At 33.2% G+C, this 19,149-nt stretch overlaps 1 protein-coding gene across 1 annotated transcript in view; it reads left to right on the top strand.

Moving 5' to 3' along the window:
- Window positions 1-19,149, top strand: part of Homer1 (homer scaffold protein 1) — a 127,725-nt gene that overhangs the window by 105,014 nt on the left and 3,562 nt on the right. Inside the window, exons 7-8 of the mRNA XM_026393216.2 lie at window positions 4,226-4,336; window positions 4,973-5,053. Of these exons, the coding sequence (XP_026249001.1) occupies window positions 4,226-4,336; window positions 4,973-5,053 (192 nt within the window). The remainder of the gene's footprint in view (window positions 1-4,225; window positions 4,337-4,972; window positions 5,054-19,149) is intronic.

Below are 19,149 nucleotides of genomic sequence, written 5' to 3'. Positions count from 1 at the left end.
TAATTCATGTGAAGGTTAATTAAGATATCTAATTGGCATGTAGTTGCACCAAATCAAATATATATTTTAGTTGGGCATAGTGGTATATAACTATAGTCTAAGGAGGAGGCTCACCCAGGAGTTTAAAGCCAGCCTGGATAACATAAAAAGACCTATCCCCAAACAATAGTAAAAAACATATCTATTACAATTCCTTAGAAAATTAATTGAGATACTTAAGTGACATGTAGTTTCACTCAGTGAGTCGCAGTGGATCAATGAAGTACTTTTGTTGTTTTCTTTTTATTGTTGTTTTTCAAGAAAGAACAATTTGAAAAATAAAGGTAGAAAATTCTTTATAAAAACTGGTCATGAAAGAGACTTGAGGCAGAAAAAGAAAATCAGAAATCTCAATATCATTAATATTTGAAATCCAAACAATAACTCATAAAGAATTTTTGTATTCAAGGCATATATACTCAACAAGAAACAAATGGCACTATTTTCTGTTTTTTAAAAGGGTGCCATATATGCAAACTCCATAGACAATATGGAATGAGCTTAGTAATAGTACAATGTAAGGAGTCTACAGGGCTAAAATAACAAGGAAATAAGAAGAAATGGAATAGAGACAAGGAAAGAGAATTAGAAACCTGAGTAGATGTCGTCCTCTCCTATGTATAAACATAAACTTATGAGCAAGGATGTAGAAAGGGAAGATATTTAATGGGTGTATATTTTAGATTTACAAGATGTAAAAGTTCTAGAGATCTGTTTTATAGCAATATGAATATTCTTAAAATACTGCTGAACTATACACTTTAAAATTATTAAGATGATAAATTTTGGTATGCTTTTGGTATGCATAAATATATATATATATTTAGTTGTAGTTGGACACAATACCTTTATTTTATTTATTTATTTTTATGTGGTGCCGAGGATTGAACCCAGAGCGTCACACATGCTAGGCAAGTACTCTACCGCTGAGCCACAACCCAGCCCTGGTATGCTTTTTGACACAATAAAAAACTTAACTTATAACAATTAAGTTATAGGCAATAAATATTCATTGTCTCCTTATTGTGTAGTCCCTGCCCTTAAAGTTTTTTCGCTTTTGTCAATTGAATATTAAAGAATTTAAGAAAAGAAATAATCTTTTTATTTACCCATGTATTTATAATTTCCAATGATGTTCTTTCCTTTCTATAGATATGAATTTCCATCAAGTATAGTATCCTAGCAGCCTAAGTACCTTTTTTTAGTGATTTTTTTTTTAACTGCAGGTATACTGGCAACAAATGATATCAGGTTTTATCCAATCAGATTTTTGTCTTTGACTATAGATTGCATCTCCCTATTTTTTAACATATATAGTCATTTTTAGTTATATTGGACAGTATAAATGAAGTATTGCAGAGATAATATATTCTGTTATTTTCCTTTGAAGAGCATTGATATTTTTATATCATCAGGCAGTTAAATTACCTGTGGGTTACCTTGAAGTTATAGAATAGTGGACTTACCCAATGTTGGTTTACGTCACTTCCTCCCTAATCCAAAGGTAAATCAATTAGTCCTAAGGATTTTTTTTTTTTCTCTACCACATAATCCTTCTAAGGTTTCACTGGAAAAGCTTAAAGTATTTACAGGGCCCTTTAATTTAACAGGATTAGAATTTCAGGTTATCTTTACTGTGGCAAATACCACCACAGTGTATTTCTTTTAGCCTCCCAGCTATTTTCTCATTGTCTGTCCTGACCTCCTTGGATTCTCACCTGTGCATGTTCAATTGTGGGGTCAGCTAAAGACTTGTTGAAAGGCTTTTTGTTTATTTGGTTCTTTCTATCATCAAATTCCCTCAATTTCTAGCTGTTTCCACTATTCTAAGGAATCTCCAAATGTTTATTCTTCCCAAGGAAATCAGGGTACAGTTTTCTGCTTGAGTTCATCCAAGGAACACAGCCAGATGGGCGAGTACCTTCAAGTAAAAAGATGGATGTGTAAATGTGTAATTTACCCAAAATTACTGGTTTCTTTCAGTCATTTGCCCAATTTGGCTACTCACTGGGGCCTTCAAAACAGTTGATTTTTACATTTTGCCTATATTTTATCATTGTTATCTGTGGGAAAGTTATTCCAATAAAACCTATTCTGTGATCAGTACTAGAATTCCACTTAAGGAATTTATTATCTAATTAGAGAGAAACTAATATATATTAAACAGTAAGGAAATAATTTTTATGGTTTGTGAACAGATGCTCTATTTTGTGAACCAGAGGACAGGAGAGCTTTGAAGGATTGGGCAGGTAGAATTGGCTTTCTGGAGAAATCGTGTTGAGTTGAAAATTGACTGGTAAAGTCAGAATGTTGCCAGATGCTGTGGTGCATACCTGTAATCCCAATGGTTTGGGATGCTGAGGCAAGAAGATCAAGTTAGAATGTTTTTCACAAGTAAGAGGACATTCTAGTTAAGTCATCAAGATGGGTGTGAACATGGTTTGTTGTCAGGACAAGCAGACTTGTGTGCTTTTAGGTGGGAGTATGCACTTTGGCCAAAGTAGATGGTTAGATAGGTTGGGACCAGTTTATAGAGTACATGAGAATTTAGATTTGATTTTATAAAAAAGAGATGAAACCCTTTGAGTGAGGGGGTCACACAATGAAAGATGAATCTGTTAACAGTTACAGAATAGGTAAAAATAGGCAAAGGTTATAATTCAATCCATTGGGCCAGTGCTTTGGTTCAGGCCTTAGGTGATAAGAGTCTCTGTAAGGATATCCATACATGAATAGAAAGGAAGAAAGTGATCTGAGAAGTAGAATAACAAAATGTAAAGGGTAATTAGCTATTTGGAAATTCAAGGGAGAGAGATATTTACTGTTTCCTTAATAATCTGCAATTTATTGTATTACAGTTAACAAAGGTATTTAAGAACCTGATGTGTATAAAGAGCTGTAATAGGAAATGTGTGCATGCATGCCTGTGTTTGTGTATAGTTACATTTCCATTGATTTCTGTTTATATTGACTGTTTTAGATGATGTGACTGTTAAGAACATTGCCCTTTTCTGTTCTCTTAAAAAATATCAATGCTCATTAAAAATTATATTGCTCTTTAGGCTTTCGGTAAATTCTGATTGACTAAAGAAACTGTTCTTTCCCATAATAGACACTATTGACGGGAAGTCATTCCTGCATTGCTTGATTTAAGTTGTAACTTAAGCATATCTTTTCTTTTAGATTCTCTGACATTTTAGAAATGTATTTGAAAAAAATTCTCACTTCTGTAAGGGCAGTTTTCAGAACCCATATTTAATTTGAAGGCTACAGATGTAGGGCATATGGCCATAATTGATATTGAATATGTTTTCATAAGAATTTTTTAAAATTTTATTTGTTCTTTTGAGTTATACGTGACAGTAGAATGTATTTTGACATATCACACACACACATATAGAGAGAGAAAGAGAGAGAGTATAAATTCCCATTTTTGTGGTCGTACATGATGTGGAGTTACACTGGTCATGTATTCATATATGAATATAGGAAAGTTATGTCCAGTTCTTTCTACTGTCTTTCCCATTTCCATCTCTTTCTCCTACTCTGCCCTATCCAATCCAGTGAACCCCTCCCTCCCCTCCCCTCCCATTGTGAGTCAGCATCCACATACTAGAGAGAACATTGGGCCTTTGGTTTTTGGGGATTGGCTTATTTCACTTAGCATGTTAGTCTCCAGTTTTATCGATTTACTGGCAAATGCCATGATTTCATTTTTTTTTCAGAAGAAATTTTTAAAGAAGACTTTGATTATAAGGATTGTCTATTGTCAGAAATCACCTAAGTTTTTCCAACCTGTATATAGCCAAGCACATAAATAATTGTTTTCTTTATTCTTTTTTTTTTTATCCTAAACTTATCTTTAAAGAATCTATTCATAGGGGGCTGGGGTTGTGACTCAGTGGTAGAGCACTCGCCTAGTACGTGCGAGGCCCTCGATTTGATCCTCAGCACCACATAAAAATAAATAAATAAAATAAAGGTATTATGTCCAAATACAACTAAAAAATAAATATTTTTTTAAAAAGAATGTATTTATTGTATGCTAAGTATCTTAATAGTTCTCAAAATTAGTTTTCATATATTGTTCCAAAATTCATTATGTTCACTTTTCACAGATTTACTGTGTTTTAGCAAGAAATCATTTGAAATTGTCAACTTAACCTGTGTTCTCATTTAATTTTAGGTGACTGAGCTTGAATGTGTTAGTAGCCAAGCAAATGCAGTGCATACCCATAAGACAGAATTAAACCAGACAATACAAGAACTCGAAGAGACATTGAAAGTAAAGGAAGAGGTATTTGCCACCTTTCACTCAACTGTAACCCAGCTAACATATGTGTTCTAAATATTAGAGTCTGTATCAAATTTAAAAATGTTTTATGGACTAAAGTAAGGTTGTGGACGTTTTTTCCTCAGGATGAAATTTTTCTTGAGCATTATGAATGAATCTTGATCATTTTCTCCCATTCTTCTTTATGTTGTTATTATAAAGTGTATTGAACTATGATGAGACAGACTGAGAGCCTGTTGGCCCTCTGTATGAGCATTATATTCATACAATCAACTGAAACTTATTAGAGATTAAATAAATTTTTAAAAGCTATTGCTTTCTCTGGGTTTTTATCAAAAGCTTTAATTTTCTAGGAAAGAATTACAACTCAAAGCTAAAAACAACTTTACAATGGGCAGATTGTTATTTCTAAGCGTTACTGTACCAAAGCTATCAAATCAGACTTGTTGCTTAAGATCATACTGTTCTAGATAACATACATATAAAGATTAATTCTCCCTCTAAAGAAAGTCAGTAAAAAGGAATGCTTTTTAAATTATTGTTTTTTAAGAACTGAGATGATAATTTCGGGGAAAAATAAGGATCTTCCTTTCCTTGATAGTTTAAATGTTGTTGAAGACATTATTCTGCCTTTTCTAGGAAATAGAAAGATTAAAACAAGAAATTGATAATGCCAGAGAACTACAAGAACAGAGGGACTCTCTGACTCAGAAACTACAGGTGAGCTACAATAAAAATTTTAATTTTTTTCCACATAGAGGGCACCAACCATTCTTTCACATAGTAATGACTTTTTCCCCAAGACTTCAGTTTGTAGATTTCAGTCATTTTTCTTTTCCAGGACTTCTGATTCATGCCAATTTTTGATTTTTCAAAAATTACTTGATAACATTATCAAGTGACCATTTATATGTTCGTTGTAAGTTGTTTGAAATTTTTACTTTTAATATTGAAGATTACTGTGATTTTTTTTTAAGATTGTTGAATGGATTTTATTCATTTTGGGAACTCTGCCTATTCTGTTTACACTGAATTAATGATTTGTGGATAACAACAATAATTGTGCCCTAAAGGAACACAAGTTGGGTTCTTTTTTCTCTTAATTAATTTTATTTCAATTTTCCTGCATAAATAATATGCATCCTGATTCAGATTTACATTCATTCATATATATATATGAATGAATATATATATATATCTGTGGTAGTCAGACACAGTAAGGAAAAATTTTGTAGTCTCCTAAATTTTAAAGTCTCCTCTTGCCAGCTGAAGTACTTTTCTTTTTTCTTTTTTTTTTTTTTTTGTAATTTTTTATTGCTCTTTACAATTAGGCCCCTGGAATAGTTATCTGTTGATTTATTTTATTTTATTTTTATTTTTTAAAATTTTTATTGTTGGTTGTTCAAAACATTACATAGTTCTTGACATATCATATTTCACACTTTGATTCAAGTGGGTTATGAACTCCCATTTTTACCCCCTATACAGATTGCAGAATCACATTGGTTACACATCCACTGATTTACATATTGCCATACTAGTGTCTGTTGTATTCTGCTGCCTTTCCTATCTTCTACTATCCCCCCTCCCCTCCCCTCCCCTCCCATCTTCTCTCTCTACCCCATCTACTGTAATTCATTTCTCCCCCATGTTTTTTTGTTGTTTTTTTTCCCTTCCCCTCACTTCCTCTTGTATGTAATTTTGTATACCCCTGAGGGTCTCCTTCTATTTCCATGCAATTTCCCTTCTCTCTCCCTTTCCCTCCCACCTCTCTTCCCTGTTTAATGTTAATCTTCTTCTCATGCTCTTCCTCCCTACTGTGTTCTTAGTTACTCTCCTTATATCAAAGAAGACATTTGGCATTTGTTTTTTAGGGATTGGCTAGCTCACTTAGCATAATCTGCTCTAATGAAGTACTTTTCTTATACCTGTTTGGTTACCTGCCTCAGAGAAGGTTGGGGCCACGTTGGAGTGGAAGTAAATATATTTATAGTGAGGAATTTACAAAAGGTGTGATAAGTGGGACTTGAAAGCCCAGGGTTGGAAGGAGGACCTCATTATAATAAGAATGGGCAACACTTATTGATTCTTCCTAGGTACCAACACTGTGCCAACCACTGAAGTTTTGCATTTAATCCATGTAACAATCAAAATCAGATAAAGAACCTGGGGCTTGGAAAAGTTAATTCATCCTACATATATACAAATGGTGGTAGTTAAATTCTAACGTGTCCTTGACCACCAAACTCACCAAATAGATTTGTTATATGAAATGAAATATTTTCCGCTGCCCTCCTCACACTGGTTTTCAGCAATATGAGAAAATGAGATTACTTGGTTTGGCTCATCTTTTTAAATCTTATTTCTATATTTTATTTGTCTATATAGAGTAGTGGTTCCCAATTGAGGCAGTTTTGCATCCCAGGAGATATTTAGCTATAGATATAAATACAATTTTTATTTTTACAACTAAGGGACTGGTACTGACATCTAGTAAACAAAGCCAGGGATGCTGCTAAACATAAGATTATATATATGGTTCAGAACATCAGTAGTGCTAAGGTCGAGGAACCCTGATGGAGAATTCCAATATAAAGCATGTAATCAGGGCTGGAAGAAAGAGTTTTGGAATTAAGTCTGCTTTTTTCTTTTGTTTATTTTGGGATTTTAGAACTTGTTATGACTGAGCTGTATACTAAGCAGTTACACACATTCCCTTTAATTCTCACATTAGCATGTGAGGTAACCCCATTTCCAGAGAGAAGACAGCAGTTCAGAGGTGTCAACAAGTTGCATCAAGGCACTCTTACTACACTTGTTACTACAGAGTAACAAAGCATAGATTTTTTCCCCAAAAAAATCTCTGTTCTTTCTGTACTTAACCACACTTCTTCAAGCAACAAGTACCCAAGCCATCTCTAATGATTCTTTTTAACATTTTGTCAGTGTTAATTTTTGTCACACTTATATTGTTCCACTTATGAAAAAAACCCAAGGGATGATTTGTTCATTATCAGCCTTGTATGTTGATCGTTCTAAATGTGTTTCATCATTTATTGAGCAGTAATTGAATTTTATAGCTGGCACCTGAAATAGTGAATCAGTTCTTAGCTATTCTTAAACTGAATATCAAAAATTATTATCAAAACACAAACTACCTGGAATAGGACAGGGAAATTTTCAGAAAACTTGAAGATAAAAATCTGAAACACCAAGCCATAAGAATAACCTGTATTTTTTTCAAGTTAGAAGAAAATGGTTACTTTGTAGCCTGGTCATGTCCCACCTAAACATCTCCTGTGTATCCAGAGTTCTAGTCTGTTCATAAGTTCAGTCTAGAAAATTGGGACCATTAAATTCCTTAGATGGTAGAGGAACTCCTGAAATTGCAGTATGTGGAATTTGATTTGGCAGTATGAATATAAATAGTTAAGTTCATAGTTACGGCTAAATTAAGAATATTATGGACGGGGGTTGAGGCTCAGTGACATAGAGCTTGCCTGACACATGTGAGGTACTGAGTTTTATCCTCAGCACCACATAAAAATAAATAAATAAAATTAAAATATTTTTTAAAAAGAATATTATAATAGTTTTCAAATTTCTAAGCATTTGATATTGGGATATTTCTAAATATCAATGTAATGTGTACTCATTGTAAAAAAATTTAGAATAATATACTTAGCAGGGAAAAAAAATCAATCATAATCTCTTCACCCTAAGGCAAAGTACCTGGCATTTCCTTTCCCCATACTTGTTTATAAAATTGTTACTTATTTACATAGCTTTCTTCCAACATTCCTACAGGATGGCAGCTTATGCTATTTCCAATGTTATGCTATAATAAATGATGTCATAATGAATCTTTTACATAAAGATTTGCCTTTCCTTTCTGATGATTTCTTTAAGATGAACTTTTAAAAGAGACTTTCTTGGTGTCCGTGTTTTAAGATGTCTTTTGTTGAGAAATGTATATCTGGAAAGGCAGGGCACCCAGTGGTTATCAGTCTCTCCTCATCTTTACTATCTCATAGGAAAGCACTACCTTTGTGGGGAGCGGGGTGGTTTTGGTGCTAGGAACTGAACCTACAGTCTTGTGCTTGGTGCATGCTAGGTAAGTACTCTACCATTGAGCTATTATGCCTCCAGCCATAGCTAACTTTTTTATTATTATTAATTTTTAATTATGAGTAAGAGTAAACAATTTTTCATATGCTTATGGTCATTTATCATCTTTCTGTACCTTGTGGACATCTGAGTACATTTTCACCTTAGAGAATTTGTAGTATTCTTGCCTGGAATTCTAAGTTCCAGATCTTCAAATAGATGACTTTTACTTGTAATTTAGATCTTGGTTCAGATTATAATTTCTCTGACTTGCCAATTTAAGCACTATCCTGCAGATCCTATCCCTTCAGTTTCAGTTTCTTGATAATATCACCATGTTTTATACTTGGTATACCAGTACTTATCACTATCTGAAATGACTTTGTTTATTTACTTCTACTTTATTTTAAAACTTTTTATTTTGAAATAATTTCAGACTTATGGAAAATTGCAAGAATAATGCAGTTTACTCATAGACCTTTGCTTATAATTCCCCAAATGTTAATTATTTTTGTCATACTTGTTTTATCATTCTGGATCTCTCTTTCTCTCCTTACCTTGTTCCCCACCATATATGTATGTATGATTTCTTTTGAACCATTTTGATTATAAGTTGAACACTTTTTGAAGGGTGGGGGAGGTATACTGGAGATTTAACCCAGGTGTGCTTTACCATTGAGCAACATCTCTAGCTCTTTTTATTTTTTATTTTGAGACAGGATCTCACTAAGTTGCTTAGAGCCTTGCAGAGTTGCTAGGCTGGCCTTGAACTTGGAGTCCTCCTGCCTCAACCTTTTGAGTTACTGGGATTACAGGCATGTGCCACTGTTTCTGGCCTGTGCACACTCTTACCTCTAAATACTTCAGTATTTTCTAAGAATAAAGATATTCTCATAGATAATCATCAAAAGCAAGAAATTATTTATCTATAAACTTTAGTCAAATTCCCATAATTATCCTAATAATCTCTATAACATTTGTTTAAATTTTCTGGTTCTGAATTCATTCTAGGATCACATGTTATATTTGGTTGTCATGTTCATTATCTTTGGGTTCAAATGATCCCAGATTTGGCCAGTGGGACACTCTTCAATCTATCATCTGTGTCCTTTCGATATGGCAGTATCATTCTTTGAAGAACTTCATGTTGCAGCACAAGTAGATACTCCCAGCTCTGGAATCCATTTCTTCAAGGAGCCCTCCAAATTCTTTTAGCAAAGATTAGTATTTAGAAGCCAAGATCTGGGCACTAAATGTGCTTACTTTTTAGGTATCATTATTCTACGCCCTCTTAGTAAACAACTGGAATTACATACATACTACATATCCATTCAGTAGCTATGAATATGCTTTTTTCAAAAAAGAAAAAACTGAAATTGTCTTTATAACCTCCCATTGTAATTCAATACTATGCCGTTCATTTTAGATTTGACCATTTCCATATTTTTAACTCCATTCTCCAATACAAGAAACCCAATTCCCACTATCTACAATATTATCTATAAAACTTTTTCAACCCTAGAAACCACAGAAGATAGTTTCTGAATTGTTATTTAAAACCAGTATAAAAACAAAACAAAATCTACTAACTAGAAATCAGTGTAATTGTCTTTAGCCTGCATGAAAGTTGAGTTAGTTTTTCCATTCCCTCTCTTCAGTTAGTTGAGTTATTCATCTGTAATAGCTACATTCGTTTGTATTATTATATTCTACCTTTCTTGAAGTATATTTGTATTAACTGAATATATAAAACATTATATGATTCCAAAGTTAGAAGCATTCAAAATGATGTCTTCAGGTATCTTCATCCCCTCCAATCCTGTACACTGGTTTCACTCCTATCCTTCTCTCCCCATTCCCATCTACCCACTGTAGGTAACCAATCTCCTTAGTTCCTGGTTTGTCTTTTCTCTGTTTTTTTCTTACACAAGCAAACATATATATGTGCAAGGTTTATATTTCCTTCTTTGGGGTTACACAAATAGTAATATACTCTATATTACTCTTCTGTACTTCACCCTCCCTCTTTTTTTTGCCAAAAATATATCCTGGAAAATACTTACAAATTTATAGGGATCTTGTTTATTCTCTTTTATACCTGAATTGTACTTTATTTGTATATGTATGACAGTTTATTGAACCACAGTTATGTGAAAACTTACTGGATATTCAGCATTCTGCAAAAATATTAAAATGAATAACATTGTGCATAGATACTTTGTTTTTGTTGGATGTGTATCTTCTGGGTAAATCCTTAGAAGCAAGATTTCTAAGTGAGAATATAAACACATATGCAGTTTTGTTAAATAAACCAGATTCCCCACCAGAATGGTTTGTACCAATTCCTACTCCTGTACAACATGTGAGTGCCTGTGTTTCCACAACCTCACCAGCAAAATGTATTCTCATGCTTTTATTTTTGGGCAGTATGTGATAGGTGAGAAATGATAGCTTTAATTTGTTCCCCTGATTGAATGAGATTGAACGTCTTTCATAAGCTTAAATAAAATTTCTGGATCTGTTTGTATGTGAGTAAGTTGTCTAGTCATGTCTTTTGTCCTTTTCTCTATAGGGTTATTAGTCATTTTCTCCAAAAATTTCAAGTGTGTGTGTGTGTGTGTGTGTGTATACACACATGTATATGATATTAAACTAGATATTTTTTTCTCTCAGTGTGCCATTATCTTTTGACTTTGCATAAGATGTTGTTTTATGCAAATTTTCATTCTTTTCTTGTATTGCTTCTGGCTTATGAAACAGTTAAAAAGCTCTTTTTACAAAATGTATTTAGGAGTCTATCCATATTCCCCTGTAGTACTTGTATGATTTCATTTTTTATATCTAAGTCTCTGAATATTCTCTTTGGTATAAGATATGAATCTGATTTTTTTCCAGATGTCTGTGCAGTATCTCATTTCTATTTGTTTAAATTTTCATGTTTTTCCCAGTAATTTGAAATATTCAGCTTCCTATATATTTTACTCTATTTCTGGACTTTCTGTTCAATTCTCTTGGTCACTTTATCTGTTCAGGCACCAATACCACAGTGCTTTAGCTATAGAGGTTTCCTGGTCTGTTCTAATATCTAATCAGACTCATCATTTCTCAGAGCTTTTCTTTTTCATAGTAATTTTGCATATCTTCCCATGTGAACACTAATATTTGTGGTAGTACCTACTAATTTTAGTGTCAATTGAAAAGAATATAACTTTAAGAGAGTTGATACCTTCATAAGGTTTTCATCCTATTCAAGAACAAAGGGTATTATTTCCATTTGTTCATATCTACTTTTATGTTTTACAGGTGTGTTTGGGTTTTTCACATATAGGTTTTGAGTATTTCTAGATGTTTATGAGTGTTGTATCATTTTTTGCTTTTGCAGATGGGATTTTCTCTACCATTTTAATCGGATATTGTTTATATATATATTAAAGCTGTTGCATTCTTCACGCTAATTTTATATCTTGCTACCTTACTAAATTGTTTTATTGTTAGAGTTTAGTTTTGTCATTTATTCCAGGATTTATGTAAGATTTTCTAAGTATACTAACATATTATCTGAAAATAGACATAATTTTACTTCCTATTTTTCCTCTAATTCTTATGCCTATTTTGATATTTTCTTGTCAAGTTGCATCACTTAAAAATACCAGTGCAATGTTAAACAGTAATGGGTTAATTGCTGATCTTAGTGGAAACACCTCTAGTATTTTTCCACTAAATGAAATGCTAATTTTAACATGAAAGTATATGTATTTTATCATGTTATAAGAATGTCCATCATTCTTATTTTCTTGAGTGTTTTTACCAAGAATGAGTCTTGAATATTGCTGATATCTCTTTGTATCTGTGAAGATAATCATAATCTTCCAAGATTCTTTTTGTCTTCTTAGAAGAACTATGAATATGGTTTATTGTATTATTGGATTTTCTAATATTTAATTATTTTTACATTCTGGAATAAATCTCACTTAACTATGATATATTATTTTTCTTATTGTGAATTAAATTTCATTCGTTATCGCTTATGATTTTGCATGACATTCATGTGATATTGGCCTGCAAATTTTCTGAGTGGTACAGTAACAAATTTTCTGAGTGTACAGTGGTACAGTGTATAATTAGGTAATATGTTCATAATATGACTTGGAGGATTTTCATTGTATACTATGGAAGAATTTTTGTTTGGTTTTTGAAGGTTTAGTAGCACTCTACCTTGAAAACATGAGTTTTTGTGAGGTAATTCCTTAATTATTCTATTTCTTCCCAGATACTGGTCTGTTTAAGCCATTAATCTAGGTTTTCAGACATTTAATAGGCGCTCTTATATATGCTTCCTCTTTCTTTATTAACTAATTTAGAACTATAGTGTTGTGTCTTTTTTCTTTCTATAAAACTGATTTTTTAATGAGTGTCACTCCTATTCTCTCCCTTGTAAATTTCTATTTTTACCTGTAAAGGTAAAAATTCTGCCTTGTGCTTTGTTTCATTGCTCCCCAGCAATTTGAGAGGGGAATTTAATTTCTTTATTTTCATTCTTTCACTTTTATTTATATACATGTTTAAGGTCACAGTTTTTTTTCCTCTTATAATTGCTTTAAGTGTCCCATAAATTTTGATCATTATTTTTTTTTAATTTATTATTTGTTAAAAATTCTATAATTTTGGTCTTATTTCCTTTTCATACAAGAGGTGATTAAAAGAAGATTCCTAAATTTCTTGATGGAAGTGATTTTTCTTCTTTTTGGTTATTAATTTCTAGTTTTATAGTATTATGATCACAGGTTTTATTTGTAGAATTTATATTTTCTACTATGTTTTTTGGGGCGGGGGTGTGACCTAATTTTTAATTAATTTTTGTGAATGCTCCTTATGTATCTTATGTATGTATAGTTGGTAGTGCTTTTTGAACCAATTAAAAGTATTTTAATAGGTAATTCATTCATGTCTATTGATATGATTGTTATGTTTAGTCCCAACTCACCTTTATTTATAATTTCTATATGTATTATGTATAATTTCTTTTTTTTAAAGAGAGAAAGAGAGAGAAAAAAATTTAATATTTATTTTTTTTAGTTTTCGGCGGATGCAACATCTTTTTTTGTATGTGGTGTTGAGGATCGAACCCGGGCCGCACGCATGCCAGGCGAGCGCGCTACCACTTGAGCCACATCCCCAGCCTGTATTATGTATAATGTCTATATGTATTACTTTTCTTTCTCTATGTGATAGATATTCTTTTCCCTCTTATATATTTTGATATTTAAGATGGTCTTTGTTGTACCTGTTACATTTGAACTTATACATTTTATTTAATTTTTTATTTTTTACTTTTTATTTTATTTTTAAATTTTTGTAGTTGTAAATGGACAGCATGCTTTTATTTTATTTGTTTATTTTTATGTGGTGCTAAGAAATGAACCCAGTGCCTCACATGTGCAAGGCAAGCACTCTTCTACTGAGCCACAGCCCCATCCCTTAATTTTTATTTTTTTGATACCACGAATTGAAACCAGGAGCACTCAACCACTGAGCTACATCCCCAGCCCTTTTTTATTTTTTATTTTGAGACAAGGTCTCACTGCGTTGCTTAGGTCCTAACTAAGTTGCCAAGACTGCTTTGAACTTGGGATCCTTCTATCTCGCTTGGCCTTCCCAGCCTCTGGGAGTACAGGGGTGCACCATGCACCTGGCGAATTTACACCTTTTAAAAGTGCTCCTAGGATTGGGGGCATAGCTTAACAGAGCACTTGTCTAGAATGTACGAAGCCCTGGGTTTTGTCCCTATCTCTTCCCCATCCCCCCAAAAAAACCTCCTAGTTACCTGTGTTCATAATTTAAACTTTCACTATCTGGTTTGTTAGTTTTTAATCCTTTTCACAATACTACAGTACTAACTTTAAGAAAGGAAAGGATTTGATTGTGAAGTATTACATATTAAATAATAATGAACTTATCTTGCTCCATCCCTCCTTTCTTTTCCTCTCCTATATTTTAGTTGCATTATTTCTACTTTGTATAAGTTTATATCATATACCTTTGTTTTTAGTCTTTGATATACATTAAATGTATTAAAAGTTCACTGTCTTAGTTCATTAGTGCTGCTATAAACTGGGTGATTTATAAAGAATAAAAATTTATTTCTCACAGTTCTTGAGGCTACAAAGTCTAAGAAAGATCAAGAATACCAAATGGAGGTGGGCATGGTGGTGCACACCTATAATCTCAGTAACTTGAGAGTCTGAGGCAGAAGAATCACAAGTTCAAGTTCAAGGCTTGCCTTAAAATAAAAAATAGAAAAGAACTGGGGATGTAGATCAGAGGCAAAGCGTCCCTGGGTTCAATCCCAGTACTAAAAAAAAAAAAAAAAAAGGAGGGAGACACCAGCTGGTTCCATTGTCTGATAACAGGCTACTCTGCTTCCAGGACTCTACCTTGTCACTGCATCCTCTGAAAGGGAGAAATGCTGTGTTCTCACATTGTGGGAAAGCAGTGGAGCCAAACGTAGCATGAAGTGTTTTATAAGAATCTTTATCCCATTCTTGTAAAGGAAGGACCTAATTATCTCTTAAAGGCCCCACATCTTAATATCATCACATTGATCCTTAAATTGCAACATCTGAATTGGGGGGGCGGCACATTCAAATCAGAGTACTTATCATTAGTTCTTTTTCTGAAGTTTCCACAGTAATCTTGGTTGGAGGAAGTTTATCCTTCTGTGGATAGTTCCAAAAGAATTTGGGAATTATTATTGCCTGAGTTCGTATATGTTTATAAGTCACAGAGTTAGTACATGGGTGATACCTTGGGGAGATACAAAGTCCTTGATTTGTAATTTTATTTTGGAGTTACTTTTTTTTTTTTTTTTTTTTTTGGTATCAGAGATTGAAACCAGGAGGTGCTCAACCTCTGAGGCACATCCCCAATCTTTTTTATTTTTAGACTGGGTCTCATTAAGTTTCTAAGGTAGACTTTGAATTTAAAAATCTTCCTGCCTTAGCCTCCTGAGCTGCTGGAATTTCACATGTGCACTGCTCCCAGGTCTTTGAGTTACTTGGAAATGACAAGTATTGCCTTGTTTTATATATTATTTTTGAGAAGTCTGATTCCAGTATAATTCTGTTGACTTTTAAGTTTGGGGCTATTTTGCCTGAATGCTCCAAGGATTTTTCCCCTCTGTTTTTAAGTAAAGTTAGAGTGACTAAGATGTTTCTCGGAATTGATTGTGGAGGGTCAGTTTTCTTAGGTATAAAATAGGCCCTTTTAATTTTTACATCCAGTTCTTTCTTTATTTCCAAGAAGTTTTTTTGTATAAAGGTTTTAAGTATTCTATTCTGTTGTTTTTCTTCTTTATGAGCTCCAGTTTTATGTAGCTGCATTATCTAGTTCAACCTCTTTTCCCCGCTTTATCCCACTTTTATTCCTTTAAATTTTGAAAAATAACAAATAAGTAATAATAACTGAATTTAAAAGTTTTTATTAAGAACTATTTTTTTCTTTGGGTACCTTAAGTCAGTCCTTATTTCTGTTAGCTGCAGGACAGGCTGAATAAATGTTAGCTGTAGGGTAAAACTGAGTACCCAACCCTCATTCTTTGTTAGTCCTTTCTTCTTTGGATGGTTATTTGGCACCTTTTCCTTTTACTTCCTCTTGTTTTTGGATTTGAAACCTGTGCCTAGCCCATGCCCAATCTGCTTGAAAGCAGAAGATGACACTTGGTATCACACCCCACCCCCACCAGTAGATCTGACACCACCGCAATAAACATCTCTTGGTCGTTCTGAGTGTTGTGGTCACTTTCCTTTCAATTTCTGATATGATTTTGCTTTTTTCTTCTGTTTCTTTCTTGGGCTAAGTCTATTTCTCGGAGCTTTTTTTTCCTCTATTGTTATTTTTGTTTTTGTTTTGTTGCATTATTGAGGATTGAACCAGGGAATTGAACCCAAAGCCTCACACTTACTAGGCAAGCACTAAGCTATATCTCCAGCCCTTTTTTTAGATTTTATTTTGAGACAAGGTCTTGCTGAGTTGCAGAGGTTGACCTAGAACTTGCAATCTTCCTGCCTCAGCCCTCCGGGCATTAAAATTACAGGTGTACACCCACACTGTGCCCATCTTATTCTTAATTTTTGAGTATTTAATCAAGCCTGTTTTTTAATGTTTGTTTCAGAATTTTAATTCAGGTTGGAGTGTTTGCTTTTTTTTCTGTTTCAAGTTGATTTCCATTTACTGAAGTGTTTTGAATATTTTCTTTTTATAACAGTTTTTTTAAATATTTATTTTTTAGTTATAGTTGGACACAATACCTTTATTTTATTTATTTTTATGTGGTGCTGAGGATCGAACCCAGGGCCTCGCACGTGCTAGGTGAGCACTCTACCACTCGGGCACATCCCCAGCCCCTTTATAATAGTTTTTGTAGATGAAGTTTGCTTAAGTCTTTGCATTTTATGTATAGAATGGTGGTTTGGGGTAGTTTATAAATTTGTAGTTCAGACCACCCTCTTTTGGGAACACAGTAGAGGGAGAAGTTGTGTGTCTTTATTCTAATTTTCTTTATCTTTTAATATTTTAATTTTATAACTTGCTTCTTTGTTCCTTTACCATCCTTTTCCAGAAAGTTTTTTCTCTTCTTTTATCCTCTTCTCTTCACAAGTGTCTATTGCCTTTCCAAGTTGCATGTGCACTGTTCAAGTCCCTTTCTTATAACCTGCTCTCTTCTAGATCCTTTTTTTCCTATTCTTTCAGTATTTTGATACTCACAGTGGTCTTAGGGTTATCATAGTCCCATAGGCCTTTCTCTTCACTCTTTCCTGCATTGCCCCCAACGCCCTGCTTTCCCTCTGCAGAGGGTTAGAGTGAGAATTTGAGAAGCAGCTCTGTGTGGAAACTGGTGCTTATACTTTCTAATTACAGGTAATTTGACACATTTTATTTTCTTCTACTTACATTGAAGTCATATAATCTGTGCGGTTTTATTTCCATTATTTTTGATGTTTTGAGACGATGATAGATTTCACATTACCTTGGCTAACCAGAAATCTTTTGTTTGCTGTCTTTATTGTCCCTGTCTTCCTTCTAGAATGCATGCGCCATTAAAATAGGAGCCATCTTTATTTACTACTTTATTCCCACTGCCTAGTAATAAATGTTCACTAATTAATAGTTGAGTAACTCTTTTTCACAATGTGTATGTGTGGTTTTTATCCATTTTTCTGGGTAAAAATGAATACTTGTCTTGATGATTTATATGTCCTGTTATATATGAAGGTTAACTATCTAATAAGACAATAATATCTCTTACTTATAAAAGCTTAAGGTATGTGTCAGATACCAGTAATGATAATTTTCTGTTGCTTTTATTTGGATTAAATTATGTAGGATTTAAATTTTTAAATGGTCTGATCCCATTTGTGGTGGTTATTGTTGTGTGATTTTCTTTTAAACAGTCTTGCATTTTAGCTTCCATGTCTAACAAGTAAGCAGCATGAGTTGCTGCTCAGTAGAAGCTTATATTTTGAATTGCGACCTTATTTTTAAAGCACTCAAAAAGGGAGTTAGTGATTCTGGCCTAGCTCAGATTTGAAAGAGCCCTACAGGCCAGAATCACTAACTCCCTTTTTGAGCCTTTACTCTTTCATCAGTAAAGAAAAAGAAGAATGTAGTAGGCAAGAAATGATAGTGAGTAGAATTATGAGTTTGGAGAGAGAATGAGGCAAGAAGGAAAGGATTAGAAAACATGGAAAAAGGGTAGATAATTAAGAAGTTCTATTGACCATGGCTTTAGAACCATCTGATTGGCCCCTCTTCACTAAGTTGTCTGTTCTTGCTCTAGGAACATATTCTCTGAGCCTAAAAATAGACTAGCTTCATCAGCATTGTATTAGATCTCTTTTGTTATTTAGCTAATAAAATTCCTGCAAACAGAGAGATGGCTTAGAGTAGGAGACTCATTTTGGAGAGAACAAAGCAATTTTAATAGCTGAGAGAATTGTGTGTTTTGCTTTCTTCCATTGAAAATGTTTGGACATCCCATTGATGACCAGGGAGAACAAGGGAGCTTTTCATTTCTAAAGAAGGCTTTAGAGGGCAAAGTAGGTGGTGGCTGGTAAAGTGGGTATTTGCTAGTGAATGACATTTGGTCTATTTTTATAGCTGGAAACATTCTGTCCTTAAGCTTATTGTTTAAGCCAGCAAGACAGCATGCTGTGCAATCATGAGTGGAATTTTTACATTTGATCACAGGATCTGTTTCCTCCTTGATAGTTTATAGCCTCCACAGATTTGGCTTCTGAATTTATAAATATTTTTTAAATTTCAGATTCTATTCTCAGTTTACTTATCTTTACCTTGCAGATTATTCAGAAAAAGGAGATTAGAAACATACATGCTTAACATCTGACAGTAAATACTTTGAGATTAGATTGGATCCTTAAACCCTTCATTTATAAATCATTACAGTTGTTTTATTAACCTTAAATTTTCCTGCAGTTCATCTGTGACATCCTTGCTTGATCCTTGCTCATAATTATCTTGTCAAAGCATGTGATTATGTTCAGAATTCTAAATAAACTGTTACTTTCTTAAATATATTCAATTTCCCAATTAGTTTTTAAAACTTTGATTTTGAAGAAATTGTAAGAAAAATAATTCTTAGGGAAAAAAATACCTGTAATTCCAGCACCAGAATTCTGTCCTCTTTCCACATA

This window comes from Urocitellus parryii, chromosome 1 (assembly GCF_045843805.1).
Source record: "Urocitellus parryii isolate mUroPar1 chromosome 1, mUroPar1.hap1, whole genome shotgun sequence".
NCBI classification, from domain to species: Eukaryota; Metazoa; Chordata; class Mammalia; order Rodentia; family Sciuridae; genus Urocitellus; species Urocitellus parryii.
Note: the sequence above shows the minus strand (reverse complement) of the source record. Positions and strands in the feature narration are given on the sequence as shown.